Genomic DNA, 15,800 nt, shown 5'->3' with positions numbered 1-15,800 from the left:
CATAGAGTCCACCTTGACAACCATAGAGTTCACCTTGACAACCATAGAGTCCACCTTGACAACCACAGAGTCCACCATTGATAACCACAGAGTCCACTTTGACAACCACAGAGTCCACCATTGATAACCACAGAGTCCACCATGATAACCACAGAGTCCACCTTGATAACCACAGAGTCCACCTTGATAACCACAGAGTCCACCTTGACAACCACAGAGTCCACCTTGACAACCACAGAGTCCACCTTGACAACCACAGAGCCACCTTGACAACCACAGAGCCCACCTTGACAACCATAGAGCCCACCTTGACAACCATAGAGCCCACCTTGACAACCACAGAGCCCACCTTGACAACCACAGAGCCCACCTTGACAACCACAGAGCCCACCTTGATAACCATAGAGCCCACCTTGACAACCATAGAGCCCACCTTGACAACCACAGAGTCCACCTTGACAACCACAGAGCCCACCTTGACAACCACAGAGCCCACCTTCACAACCATAGAGCCCACCTTGACAACCATAGAGCCAAACTTGAGCCCACCTTGACAACCATAGAGCCCACCTTGACAACCATAGAGCCCACCTTGACAACCATAGAGTCCACCTTGACAACCATAGAGCCCACCTTGACAACCATAAAGCCCACCTTGACAACCATAGAGCCCACCTTGACAACCATAGAGCCCACCTTGACAACCATAGAGCCCACCTTGACAACCATAGAGTCCACCTTGACAACCATAGAGCCCACCTTGACAACCATAGAGCCCACCTTGACAACCATAGAGCCCACCTTGACAACCACAGAGTCCACCTTGACAACCATAGAGCCCACCTTGACAACCACAGAGCCCACCTTCACAACCATAGAGCCCACCTTGACAACCATAGAGCCCACCTTGACAACCATAGAGCCCACCTTGACAACCATAGAGTCCACCTTGACAACCATAGAGCCCACCTTGACAACCATAAAGCCCACCTTGACAACCATAGAGCCCACCTTGACAACCATAGAGCCCACCTTGACAACCATAGAGCCCACCTTGACAACCATAGAGTCCACCACGGCTTGAATGCCACTGGCTGGAGAGCTGTGTCACATTACCAGACACCATTTCCGAGGCCCTCGACTCTGCTCTACTTTATAGTCTCTAGCCCATAGACCGTAGCCGAATAACTGAACAACGACTCTGCTCTAGACTCCTACTTCATAGTCTCTAGCCCATAGACCGTAGCCGAATAACTGAACAACGACTCTGCTCTAGACTCCTACTTCATAGTCTCTAGCCCATAGACCGTAGCCGAATAACTGAACAACGACTCTGCTCTAGACTCCTACTTCATAGTCTCTAGCCCATAGACCGTAGCCGAATAACTGAACAACGTCTCTGCTCTAGACTCCTACTTCATAGTCTCTAGCCCATAGACCGTAGCCGAATAACTGAACAACGACTCTGCTCTAGACTCCTACTTCATAGTCTCTAGCCCATAGACCGTAGCCGAATAACTGAACAACGTCTCTGCTCTAGACTCCTACTTCATAGTCTCTAGCCCATAGACCGTAGCCGAATAACTGAACAATGTCTGACACATCCCAAAAAATACAGTTTGAATGTCTAACTGACCATGAGCGTGTCCAGTGACACTGCAGTTAAATCCTGGTTCTGTTTTTAACAGCTGAAGTTGTAATTCCCTGCTCCACATATAATCTGGAAGGTAAAAACACAGACCCAAAAAAAGCTTTCAGACTATCAATGGCTCTTGAACAGGACAGTGTGACATGACAGTTACACCATGGTCCTGGAAGGGAAGATCATGCCCCTGCTGCACGTACATGATGCTGACACACACACTCACACGTCCCGGGACCCAGGTCCACTTACTTGATACTGATGGCATACTCGTTAGACTCTCTGGTCCGGTGTCTGATCAGGTAGGTGCTGTTCTCTCTGTCCATCAGCTTTACCGCCGCCTCCTGCCTCTCCATTGGCCCTGCAAACCTGACCATGAGAAAACCATGAGATAACCATAAGACAACATCAGATAACCATCACACAACCAACACACAACCTACATACAACCATCAGACAACCAACAATCGCACAATCAACACACAACTATTACACAATCATTAGACAATCACAAACAGTCCACAAATAACCATTGGAAAACCAGAAATAATTACATTACTATTGCGAACATATAAGAGTTGCTGTTTCACCTACCACAGTTGGGCTGAATAATCCACTGGTTTGGGTACCTGGGAGGGACAGTGATAAACGCTGTTATTTCCAGCTAAATGAAATAAATGCAGACAAGTAGAGGCCATTTGCAGTAATCACCTGTGAAGAACGTAGGCATTGGAAGGGTTTATGAAGGCTTATGAAAGTTTATGAAGGTTTATAAAGGTTTATGAATGCTTCATCAAGCCTTTAAATAAGTTGTTAAATAAGGTTGATTAGCATCTAGACTTACACATGGGCAGGGCCTAACGGCATCGCTTGGAAAGGAACCAATCTCTCTTGTCGCCAAGATCTTGCCCTGCAACGGCACATGGCTGTTAGTTAATCACATTATATTCGTCTGGGAGCAACATCCAACCCCTCCTCCTCCCCCATTGCTTTTATAAATCATCCCTTCCCTCCTCCTCCCCATCACTTCTATAAATCATCCCTTCCCTCTCCTCCTCCCCATCACTTCTATAAATCATCCCTTTCCTCCTCCCTCATCGCTTCTATAAATCATCCCTTCCCTTATCCTCCTCCCCCATCGCTTCTATAAATCATCCCTTCCCTCCTCCTCCCCCATCGCTTCGATGAATCATCCCTTTTCTCCTCCCCATCACTTCTACAAATCATCCCTTCCCTCCTCCTCCCCCATCGCTTCTATAAATCATCCCTTTACTCCTTCTTTCCTACCCGATCGCTTCTATAAATCATCCCTTCCTCCTTCTATTATACTCCTCCCCCATCGCATCTACAGTATAAATCATCCCTTCTCTCCTCCTCCTCCCCATCACTTCTATAAATCATCCATTCTCTCATTCTCTTCTCCTCCTCCCCATCACTTTAATAAATCATCCCTTCCCTCCTTCTCTTCTCCTCCTCCCTCATCGCTTCTATAAATCATCCCTTCCCTCCTTCTCTTCTCCCCCATCGCTTCTACAAATGATCCCTTCCCTCCTCCTCTCCTCCTCCCCATCGCTTCTATAAATCATCCCTTCCCCCCTTCTCTAATGCTCCCCCATCGCTTTTATATACCATCCCCTCTCTCCTTCTCTCCTCCTCCCCCATCGCTTCTATAAATCATCCCTTCTCTCCTCTTCCTCCCCCATCGCTTCTATAAATCATCCCTTCTCTCCTCTTCCTCCCCCATCGCTTATATAAATCATCCCTTTCTCCTTCTCTCCTCCTCCTCCCCATCGCTTCTATAACTCATCCCTTCCCTCCGTCTTTCCTCCTCCCCATCGCTTCTATAAATCACCCCTTCCCTCCTTCTCCCCATCGTTTCTATAAATCATCCCTTCTCACCCCTCCCCAATCGCTTCTATAAATCATCCCTTCCCCACTCCCCCATCGCTTCTATAAATCATCCCTTCACTCCTTCTCTCCTCCCATGATCGCTTCTATAAATCATCCCTTCTTCTCTTCTCCTCCTCCCCCATCGCATCTAAGGTATAAATCATCCCTTCTCTCCTCCTCCTCCATCTCATCTACAGTACAAATCATCCCTTCTCTCCTTCTCCTCCCCCATCACATCTATAAATCATCCCGTCTCTCATTCTCTTCTCCCCCTCCCCCATCGCTTCGATAAATAATTCCTTCTCTCCTCCTCCCCCATCGCTTCTATAAATCATCCCTTCCCTCCTTCTCTCCTCCTCCCCCACCGCTTCTATAAATCATCCCTTCCCTCCTCCTCTCCCACCGCTTCTATAAATCCTAGACAATTAGCCCACAATGAGGCAGAGCAACTAACACACTAACACACTAGTGATGCAGCAATCCCTAACACATTAGTGATGCAGCAGTACCTAACACACTAGTGATGCAGCAGTCAACAACACACTAGTGATGCAGCAGTCACCAACACACTAACACACTAGCGATGCAGCAGTCACTAACACACTAACACACTAGTGATGCAGCAGTCACCAACACACTAACACACTAGTGATGCAGCAGTCACCAACACACTAACACACTAGCGATGCAGCAGTCACTAACACACTAGTGATGCAGCAATCACTAACACACTAGCAATGCAGCAGTCACCAACACACTAACACACTAGTGATGCAGCAGTCACCAACACACTAACACACTAGCGATGCAGCAGTCACTAACACACTAACACACTAGTGATGCAGCAGTCACCAACACACTAACACACTAGCGATGCAGCAGTCACTAACACACTAACACACTAGCGATGCAGCAGTCACTAACACACTAACACACTAGTGATGCAGCAGTCACCAACACACTACCACACTAGCGATGCAGCAGTCACTAACACACTAACACACTAGTGATGCAGCAGTCACCAACACACTAACACATTAGTGATGCAGCAGTCACCAACACACTAACACACTAGTGATGCAGCAGTCACCAACACACTAACAAACTAGTGATGCAGCAGTCACCAACACACGAACACACTAGCGATGCAGCAGTCACTAACACACTAGTGATGCAGCAGTCACCAACACACTAACACACTAGTGATGCAGCAGTCACCAACACACTAACACACTAGCGATGCAGCAGTCACCAACACACTAACACACTAGTGATGCAGCAGTCACCAACACACTAGTGATGCAGCAGTCACCAACACACTAACACACTAGTGATGCAGCAGTCACCAACACACTAACACACTAGTGATGCAGCAGTCACCAACACACTAGTGATGCAGCAGTCACCAACACAATAGTGATGCAGCAGTCACTAACACACTAACACACTAGTGATGCAACAGTCACCAACACACTAACACACTAGCGATGCAGCAGTCACTAACACACTAGTGATGCAGCAGTCACCAACACACTAACACACTAGCAATGCAGCAGTCACTAACACACTAACACACTAGTGATGCAGCAGTCCCTAACACACTAACACACTAGCGATGCAGCAGTCACTAACACACTAACACACTAGTGATGCAGCAGTCACCAAAACACTAACACACTAGCAATGCTGCAGTCACTAACACACTAACACACTAGCGATGCAGCAGTCACCAACACACTAACACATTAGTGATGCAGCAGTCAACAACACACTAACACACTAATGATGCAGCAGTCACCAACACACTAACACACTAGTGATGCAGCAGTCACCAACACACTAACACACTAGCGATGCAGCAGTCACTAACACACTAGTGATGCAGCAGTCACCAACACACTAGTGATGCAGCAGTCACCAACACACTAGTGATGCAGCAGTCACCAACACACTAACACACTAGTGATGCAGCAGTCACCAACACACTAACACACTAGTGATGCAGCAGTCACCAACACACTAACACACTAGTGATGCAGCAGTCACCAACACACTAGTGATGCAGCAGTCACCAACACACTAGTGATGCAGCAGTCACTAACACACTAACACACTAGTGATGCAACAGTCACCAACACACTAACACACTAGTGATGCAGCAGTCACCAACACACTAACACACTAGCGATGCAGCAGTCACTAACACACTAACACACTAGTGATGCAGCAGTCACCAAAACACTAACACACTAGCAATGCTGCAGTCACTAACACACTAACACACTAGCGATGCAGCAGTCACCAACACACTAACACATTAGTGATGCAGCAGTCAACAACACACTAACACACTAATGATGCAGCAGTCACCAACACACTAACACACTAGTGATGCAGCAGTCACCAACACACTAACACACTAGCGATGCAGCAGTCACTAACACACTAGTGATGCAGCAGTCACCAACACACTAGTGATGCAGCAGTCACCAACACACTAGTGATGCAGCAGTCACCAACACACTAACACACTAGTGATGCAGCAGTCACCAACACACTAACACACTAGTGATGCAGCAGTCACCAACACACTAACACACTAGTGATGCAGCAGTCACCAACACACTAGTGATGCAGCAGTCACCAACACACTAGTGATGCAGCAGTCACTAACACACTAACACACTAGTGATGCAACAGTCACCAACACACTAACACACTAGTGATGCAGCAGTCACCAACACACTAACACACTAGTGATGCAGCAGTCACCAACACACTAACACACTAGTGCTTCAGCAGTCACCAACACACTAACACACTACTGATGCAGCAGTCACCAACACACTAGTGATGCAGCAGTCACCAACACACTAGTGATGCAGCAGTCACTAACACACTAACACACTAGTGATGCAACAGTCACCAACACACTAACACACTAGTGATGCAGCAGTCACCAACACACTAGTGATGCAGCAGTCACCAACACACTAGTGATGCAGCAGTCACTAACACACTAACACACTAGTGATGCAACTGTCACCAACACACTAACACACTAGCGATGCAGCAGTCACTAACACACTAGTGATGCAGCAGTCACCAACACACTAACACACTAGCGATGCAGCAGTCACTAACACATGAGTGATGCAGCAGTCACCAACACACTAACACACTAGTGATGCAGCAGTCACCAACACACTAGTGATGCAGCAGTCACCAACACACTAACACAGTAGTGATGCAGCAGTCACCAACACACTAGTGATGCAGCAGTCACCAACAGCAGTCACCAACACACTAACACACTAGTGATGCAGCAGTCACCAACAACAGTCACCAACACACTAACACACTAGTGATGCAGCAGTCACCAACACACTAACACACTCGCGATGCAGCAGTCACTAACACATGAGTGATGCAGCAGTCACCAACACACTAGTGATGCAGCAGTCACCAACACACTAACACACAAATGATGTAGCAGTCAATAACACACTAGTGATGCAGCAGTCACCAACACACTAACACACTAGCGATGCAGCAGTCCCTAACACACTAACACACTAGTGATGCAGCAGTCACTAACACACTAACACAATAGTGATGCAGCAGTCCCTAACACACTAACACTCTAGTGATGCAGCAGTCCATAATTGTTAAATATCTGTGGAAAAGGCAAAAGGAATGGCAAATAAGTCTGGCTGCACAACCTACTGACAAAAGTACTGCAAATTGAGAAATCATGTCACTAAACTGAATAAAAAGAAGAAGAAACTACACTATGAAATCAAGATAAATTAAACAAAGAATGGAGTTTTGGAGCACATGAAATTAAAACTCATTCATTGAATCAGATGGCTCATTCATCACAAAACACACTGATATTGCCAATTACATTTATCATTGGCAACATTAGCAAACTTAGGCATGACATGCCAGCAAAAAACACTGACACTACAGTACACATCCAAGTAAATGATACAATTCTGAAAGACAAGCATTGTCATTTTGAATTCTGTGAAGTGAGAGTGGAAGAAGATAGACAACAATAATGAGTTCACAACAATAACAAGCCACTGAGATCTGACATCCTGGATGGAAAATTACTGGGTATAATAGGGGACAATATTACCACTCCTATTTGCCATATCTTCAATCTCAGCCTACTAGAAAGTGTGTGGAGGGAAGCTAAAGTCATTCCGCTACCCAAGAATAGTAAAACTCCCTTTACTGGCTCAAAATATTGCCGACCTGTCACGCACTGACCATAGAGAGCCCTTGGTTCTCTATGGTGTTTAGGTCAGAGCGTGACTGGGGGGTGTTCTCGTCATTCTTTTTCTATGTTGGTGGTTTGTATGGTTCTCAATTAGAGGCATGCTGGTAATCGTTGCCTCTAATTGGGGATCATATTTAGGAAGCCATTTCTCCCACCTGCATTTGTGGGATATTGTTTTGTGTATGTGCTTGTTGCACCAGTTAAGTCACGTTTCGTTGTTTGTTTATTGTTTTGTGGAAGTTTCACTGTATATTAAAGATGTGGAACTCAACTCACGCTGCGCCTTGGTCCGCTCTGTACGACGCACGTGACAGAATATCCCACCAAGCAAGGACCAAGCAGCGTGTTCATGAGGTAAAGGAGTTTTGGACATGGGAGGAAATCATGGAGGGGGGGCACAAGGGGTGGACAGCTGAGCAGCGGAGAGTGCCAGAGCCTGAATGGGAGTCTCTGGAGGAGTTCAATGAGGGATACCGGAGAGAGGTTTTGGCTAGGAGTATGCTGCAGTGCAGGCATTTGGAAGAGCGGGTCACCAGTCCGCTGCCACATAAATCCCAAGATTATTTTTTTGGGGGGGGGGCACATGGAGCTGGCCGGTGAGCAGAGGGAAGAGCCAGAGACCGTCAGGGAGGCGATGGAGAAGTTGGGGGAGAGAGAGAGGAGAGATGTTGGTCAAGTGTGTTCTGCTCAACATTGGACCTGAAGAGCCTGTCAGCAGTCTGGCGAAGTCTGTGCCGGTTTCACGCATCTGGCCTCCAGTGCGCCTCTCCAGTCCAGTACGTCAGTACGTCCTGTGCCAGCTCCCCGCACTCGCCCTGAAGTGTGTGTCATCAGTCTGGTGAAACCTGTGCCGGCTCCACGCACTAGGCCTCCAGTGCGCCTCTACAGCCCAGAACCTCCAGCGACGGTTTACAGTCCAGAACTTCCAGCGACGGTTCACAGTCCGGAGCTTCCAGCGACGGTTCACGGTCCGGAGCTTCCAGCGACGGTTCACGGTCCGGCGCTTCCAGCGACGGTTCACGGTCCGGAGCTTCCAGCGACGGTTCACGGTCCGGAGCTTCCAGCGACGGTTCACGGTCCGGAGCTTCCAGCGACGGTACACGGTCCGGAGCTTCCAGCGACGGTCAACGGCCCGGAGCTTCCAGCGACGGTCAACGGCCCGGAGCTTCCAGTGACAGTCAATGGCCCAGAGCCTCAAGTGACGGTCAACGGTCCGGAGCTTCCTGCGCCGGTGCCATGGCCAGAGCCTTATTCTGCACCGGTGCCCAGTCCAGGCACGGCGTCCAGTCCAGGCACGGTGTCCAGTCCCGCTCCAGGGCCGGAGCCTTCCTCTACGCCGGTGCCCAGTCCAGGCATGGCAGCCAACCCAGCTCCATGGCCGAAGTCTTCCTCTGCGCCGGTGCCCAGTCCAGGCACGGCATCCAGTACCGCTCCAAGGCCGGAGCCTTCCTCTGCGCTGATGCCCAGTCCAGGCACGGCGTTCAGCCCGGCGCCTTGGCTGGATCCGGGGTCTGGGCGGGGGCTACGACCCGCACCGAAGCCGACACTAGTCACCCCCCCACCCTCCCTATTTGGTTTCAGGTTTTGCGGCCGGAGTCCGCACCTTTGGGGAGGGGGGGCTACTGTCACGCCCTGACCATAGAGAGCCCTTGGTTCTCTATGGTGTTTAGGTCAGAGTGTGACTAAGGGGGTGTTCTAGTCATTCTTTTTCTATGTTGGTGAGTTGTATGTTTCCCAATTAGAGGCAGCTGGTAATCGTTGCCTCTAATTGGGGATCATATTTAGGAAGCCCTTTTTCCCACCTGCATTTGTGGGATATTGTTTTGTGTATGTGCTTGTTGCATCAGTTAAGTCACGTTTCGTTGTTTGGTTATTGTTTTGTGGAAGTTTCACTGTATATTAAAGATGTGGAACTCAACTCACGCTGCGCCTTGGTCCGCTCTGTAGGACGCACATGACTCGACCAATCAACCCGTTACCAACCCTTAGTAAACTCCTGTAAAAAATTGTGTTTGACCAGATACAATGCTATTTTACTGTAAACAAATTGACAACAGACTTTCAGCACGCTTATAGGGAAGGACATTCAACAAGCACAGCATTTACACAAATGACAGTTGTCCTGAAAAGATTGTGGGAGCTGTTTCGTTAGACTTTAGTGCAGCTTTTGACATTATCGATCATAGTCTGCTGATGGAAAAACGTATGTGTTATGGCTTTACACCCCCTGCTATGTTGTGGATAAAGAGTTACCTGTCTAACAGAACACAGAGGGTGTTTTTTAATGGAAGCTTCTCAAACATAATCCATGTAGAATCAATAATTCCCCATGGAAGCTGTCTAGGCCCCTTACTTTTTTCGATCTTTACTAATGACACGCCACTGGCCTTGAGTAAAGCCAGATGTGTCTATGTCTGCGGATGACTCAACACTATACATGTCAGCTACTACAGAAACTGAAATGACTGCAACACTTAACAAAGAGCTGCAGTTAGTTTCAGAATGGGTGACAAGGAATAAATTAGTCCTAAATATTTCAAAAACGAAGACCTGTCACGGCTGTCGAAAGGAACGGTCCAAAGTGCAGCGTGGTTGTAGTTCCACATTTTATTAAATCTGTGAAACTTTGCAATACATAAATAACTGAATTAACAAAACAACAAACTGTGACGCAGAGAGAAACAAACACTACTCAAAATATAGTAACCCACAAAACCCAGGAAGAAAAACCCCCCAATTAGAGACAACGAGGACCAGCTGTCTCCAATTGGAGATCAACCCCAAAAAAAACAACATAGGTGATCAGTGCATTGTCATAGGCAGACACACAAACAAAAAGACCCCCCACCTAACAAACCCCAAAAAATACACACATGGAATGAACCTTTGTTGTAAACTCCCAGAACCATCCATTCAGTCTGGGATGGAATGGCCTCATCTTCCCATGACTCTAGTTGATCTCTCTAGAACTTAAATATAGAAATAGAAAACAGACAAACCACCCAAAACACCCCCTGTCACGCCCTGAACTACTCTACTATAGAAAATGACATCTTACTAGGGTCAGGACGTGACAAGAGCATTGTATGTGGGACAAATGATTCACTAAACCTCAACCGAATCTTGCAATAAATAATGTGGAACTTGAGCAAGTTGAGGTGACTAAACTGCTTGGAGTAACCCTGGATTGTAAACTGTCATGGTCAAAACCTGTTGATACAAGAGTAGCTAAGATGGGGAGAAGTCTGTCCATAATAAAGCACTGCTCTGCCTTTTTAACAACACTATCAACAAGGCAGGTCCTACAGGCTCTAGTTTTGTTGCACCTGGACTACTGTTCAGTCGTGTGGTCAGGTGCATAAAGAGGGACCTCAAAAAATTGCAAATGGCTCAGAACAGGGCAGCACGGCAGACCCTTAAATGTACAAGGAGAGCTAACATGAATAATATGCATGTAAGTCTCTCATGGCTCAAAGTGGAGGAGAGATTGACTTCATCATTACTTGTTTTTGTAAGAAGTGTTGACATGCTGAATTAATCGAGGTGTCTGTTTAAACTACTAGCACACAGCTCAGATACCCATACATACCCCACAAGACACCAAAGGTCTCATCACAATCCCCAAGTCAAGAACAGACTATGGGAGGTGCACAGTACTACATAGAGCCATGGCTACATGGAACTCTATTCCACATCAGATAACTGATGCAAGCAGTAGAATCAGATTTAAAAAACAGATAAAAATACACCTTATGGAACAGCGGGGACTGTGAAGACACACTCAGGCACAGACACACATACACATGATACGACATGCACTCTGCACACACGTACAAATGGATGTTGTATTGTAAATATGTGATAGTGGAGTAGTGGCCTGAGGGAACACGCTAAATGTATTGGGTAAAGTGTTATGAAATGTAATGTCATATTTGAAACTGTATATAACTGTCTTAATGTTGCTGGACCCCAGGAAGATTAGCTGCTGCCTTGGAAGCAGCTAATGGAATAAGGCCTTTAAGAAATGTAAGAACTCTCAAGAGCAGCCTGATTTTGTTCTATATAAACGTCACAGAAATTAGGCACAGAGCACTATGGATGAAGCTAAGAGGTGTTATTTTGCTGATAAAATGATTGAAAACAAAAAGTACTCTAAAAAGCTTTGGAAATCATTTAAGGAACTAGGCTGTAGTACCAAAAACACATTAAACAGTATTGGACTGAACATTAGGCGGGAGAAGGTATACGATAAAGCAGAGGTTTTTTATTTTTTCAGTTCTGCCACCAGCAAGCTGCCCACCAGTTCTGATTTGTATGGAAACAAACAAGTCAAGAAGTATTATGTAGAGTTAGGGGTTCAGCAAAACTATTTTTATTTTTGCAAAGGTAGCAACAGCTAAAATAGCCAGTATGCTAGCAGCTTAAATGCTCTGAGAAAATTGCCCCCTGCATTACACATATCGTTAATCTCTCCCTTGAACAAGGCATCTCTCCCAGGGACATGAAACAAGCTAAAGTTATACCTCTCTATAAGAAGGGGATAGAGTCTGACCCTGGGAATTACAGACCTGTATCTATCCTCAGTGTAACATCAAAGATCCTGGAGAGAATTGTACATGAGCAAATTTATGAATATGTCAACAAACAGGGTCTAATGTGTGATTTTCAGTCGGGTTTTAGAAAAACATACTCCACTGATTTATGTCTACTTTACTTGACTGGCTTCATCAGGAAAGAGATTGATGAAGGAAATCTGTGTGGAATGGTACTGCTTGGCCTGCAGAAGGCCTTTGATACAGTTAACCACTGTATTCTAAACTGGAGGTACTGGGGTTGAGCAGTATCCCTCTAGGCTGGGTAAAGTCCTATTTGTCAGGTAGGGAGCAAGTATTAGAGGTTAATGGTTCACTGTCTCAGGCAAAACCTATGAGTTGTGGCGTTCCGCAGGGGAGCGTGCTTGGGCCTCTACTGTTTGTACTGTATTTAAACGATATGAAAGATGCTTGTTCTTGCTGTCTTTTCCTTTATGTCGATGACTCTACACTTCTGATGTCTCACAAAAGTAAAACTATGTTGGAGAGCATACTTAGCACAGAGCTTACTAACATTAGCAAATAGCTTGGAGATAATAAACGATCTCTGCACTTAGGTAAAACTGAGGCAATTCATTTTGGGTCCAGACCAAAATTGTGTAGGTCCTTTGAAATCAGAGTGGAGCTAGGGGGTGAGGTGCTAACGACTAAAACCGTTGTTAGCTACCTGGGATGCATCCTTTATGGAAGCTTGGGAGGTGTGAGCATGATGTCACGTTGTATAAATGACTGGAGACCCAAAATATAAAACATCCCATGAAAAGGCACAGGGACGAAGCCCAAAACAAACACGTATACCAAACACACAGGGATGTAACCCAAAATAATAAATACACAGGACGAGACCTGCAATACACTACACGGGGCGAGACCCGTAATAACAAGTGCACAATACACGCAGCACGAAAGCCGAAATAACAAAGCACAGGTACTCACAGACCAACGGACTTGGGAACAATAACCGACAAGACAATGGTAAACAGAAGGCACACATCTACAATTACCTATCATGGGAATTGGAATCAGGTATGCGTTGGTAGAGCATGGTGTTTGCAACGCCAGCATGGTGTGTGCAACGCCAGTGTTGTGGGTTCGATTCCCACGGGGGGCCAGTACAAAAAATAAAAAATACATTTAAAAAATGCATGAAATGAAATGTATTGTCACGACAGTGACGGATGGTGGCGCCCCTCCTCGGCCGGGCGGAGCTCGGCGGTCGTCGTCGCCGGCCTACTAGCTGCCATCGATCCCTTTTTGTTTCACTTTCGTTTGGTTAGGTCTAGGTAGGCACGCACCTGTTTTGGGTTAGTCATTAGTAAGGGGGGGTTATTTAGGTTAGCGTAGGATGTATGTGGTTGTACGTGATTGTGTTGCTTGTCCGGGTTTTGTGTGTTCGTAAAGAACGTGTATTGAGTTTTTTCCTTCTGCCAGTGGTTTCTTTTATTTGTGTACACCACCGCAGAATCGTTCAGGGCTGCGCCCCTATACCTTGTCGACCACATACAGTGCTTCAAATAAAGAAGTGTGGTCACGAACTCTCTCTGTCTCCTGCGCCTGACTCTACCTCTCCTGTTGTTCCTCGAGCCAGCCCGTGACATGTATGCATTCACTACTGTAAGTCGCTATGGATAAGAGCATCTGCTAAATGACTAAAATGTAAATGTAATGTGACAGTTCAGTGACCCCTAGAGGCTGATGAAGTAGACCTCCGGAACTGGTGCACGGAATGAGCAGCAGTACCGGGGGAATCCGTGACACATGACCACTAAAGTGCTAGGGAATGTTATTGCCAGGACTAAGATATTGTCTAGAAAGTCCAAGCTGCTTGTTAAGGACTCCATGAGAGGGCTAGCCACTGCCCTCATTCAATGCCATTTTGTCTACGCTAGTATTTACTGGTTTGGGGGCTTATCTAAGCTTATGAAGGAGAAGCTCCAGATAGCTCAGAATATATATATATTTTTAAAGGGTCTAATTAATTAACTAATATCATTAATACAGTGCATTTGGAAAGTATTCAGACCCCTTGACTTTTTCCACATTTTGTTACGTTACAGCCTTATTCTAAAATGTATTAAAATTGTTTATTCCCTCATCAATCTACACACAATACCCCATAATGACAAAGCAAAAAGAGGTTTTTAGACATTTTTGCAAATGTATAATTAAAAAAAAAACAGAAATACCTTATTTACATAAGTATTCAGACCCTTTGCTATGAGACTCAAAATTGAGCTCTGGTGCATCCTGTTTCCATTGATAATCCTTAAGGTGTTTCTACAACTTGATTGGTGTCCACCTTTGGTAAATTAAATTGATTGGACATGATTTGGAAAGGCACATACCTGTCTAAATAGGGTCCCACAGGTGACAGTGCATGTCAGAGCAAAAACCAAGCTATGAGGTCGAAGAAATTGTCCATAGCGCCCCGAGACAGGATTGTGTCGAGGCACAGATCTGGGGAAGGGTACCAAAACATGTCTGTAGCATTGAAGGTCCCCAAGAACACAGTGGCCTCCATCTTTCCTCAATCATCACTCCATCAAGACGTTTGGAAGAAGTGTGTGTAGATTGAAGGGGGAAAAAAAAACAATTTGATCCATTTTAGAATAAGGCTGTAATGTAACAAAATGTGGAAAAAGTCAAGGGGTCTGAATACTTTTCAAATGCACTGTAAATACAAATACAAATTAACACACTAGTGAAGCAGAAGTCACTAACACACTAACACACTAGTGAAGCAACAGTCACTAACACACTAACACACCAGTGATGCAGCAATCCCTAACACACTAACACACCAGTGAAGCAGCAATCCCTAACACACTAACACACCAGTGAAGCAGCAGTCACTAACGCACTAACACACTAGTGATGCAGCAGTCACTAACGCACTAACACACTAACACACTAGTGAAGCAACAGTCACTAACACACTAGTGATGCAGCAGTCACTAACACACTAACACACTAGTGAAGCAACAGTCACTAACACACTAACACACTAGTGATGCAGCAGTCACTAACGCACTAACACACTAACACACTAGTGAAGCAACAGTCACTAACACACTAACACACTAGTGATGCAGCAGTCACTAACACACTAACACACTAGTGAAGCAACAGTCACTAACACACTAACACACCAGTGAAGCAGCAGTCACGAACACACTAGTGATGCAGCAGTCACTAACACACCAGTGAAGCAGCAATCCCTAACACACTAACACACCAGTGATGCAGCAGTCACTAACACACTAACACAATAGTGAAGCAGCAGTCACTAACACAATAACACACTAGTGATGCAGCAGTCACTAACACACTAACACACCAGTGATGCAGCAGTCACTAACACACTAACTCACTAGTGATGCAGAAGTCA

At 46.0% G+C, this 15,800-nt stretch overlaps 1 protein-coding gene across 3 annotated transcripts in view; it reads right to left on the bottom strand.

Annotated features, from left to right (window-relative positions):
- The window catches only part of vav3b (vav 3 guanine nucleotide exchange factor b), a 177,381-nt gene that overhangs the window by 29,403 nt on the left and 132,178 nt on the right, over positions 1 to 15,800 (bottom strand). For all 3 annotated transcript variants that reach the window (XM_045694484.2, XM_045694483.2, XM_014141449.3), the window contains exons 21-23: positions 2,487 to 2,552; positions 2,237 to 2,271; positions 1,895 to 2,011 (exon numbers count right to left, since the gene is read on the bottom strand). In XM_045694484.2, coding sequence (XP_045550440.1) covers positions 1,895 to 2,011; positions 2,237 to 2,271; positions 2,487 to 2,552 — 218 coding nt within the window. The remainder of the gene's footprint in view (positions 1 to 1,894; positions 2,012 to 2,236; positions 2,272 to 2,486; positions 2,553 to 15,800) is intronic.

Source organism: Salmo salar, chromosome 14 (genome assembly GCF_965601325.2).
Source record: "Salmo salar chromosome 14, fSalSal1, whole genome shotgun sequence".
NCBI lineage: Eukaryota > Metazoa > Chordata > Actinopteri > Salmoniformes > Salmonidae > Salmo > Salmo salar.
Note: the sequence above shows the minus strand (reverse complement) of the source record. Positions and strands in the feature narration are given on the sequence as shown.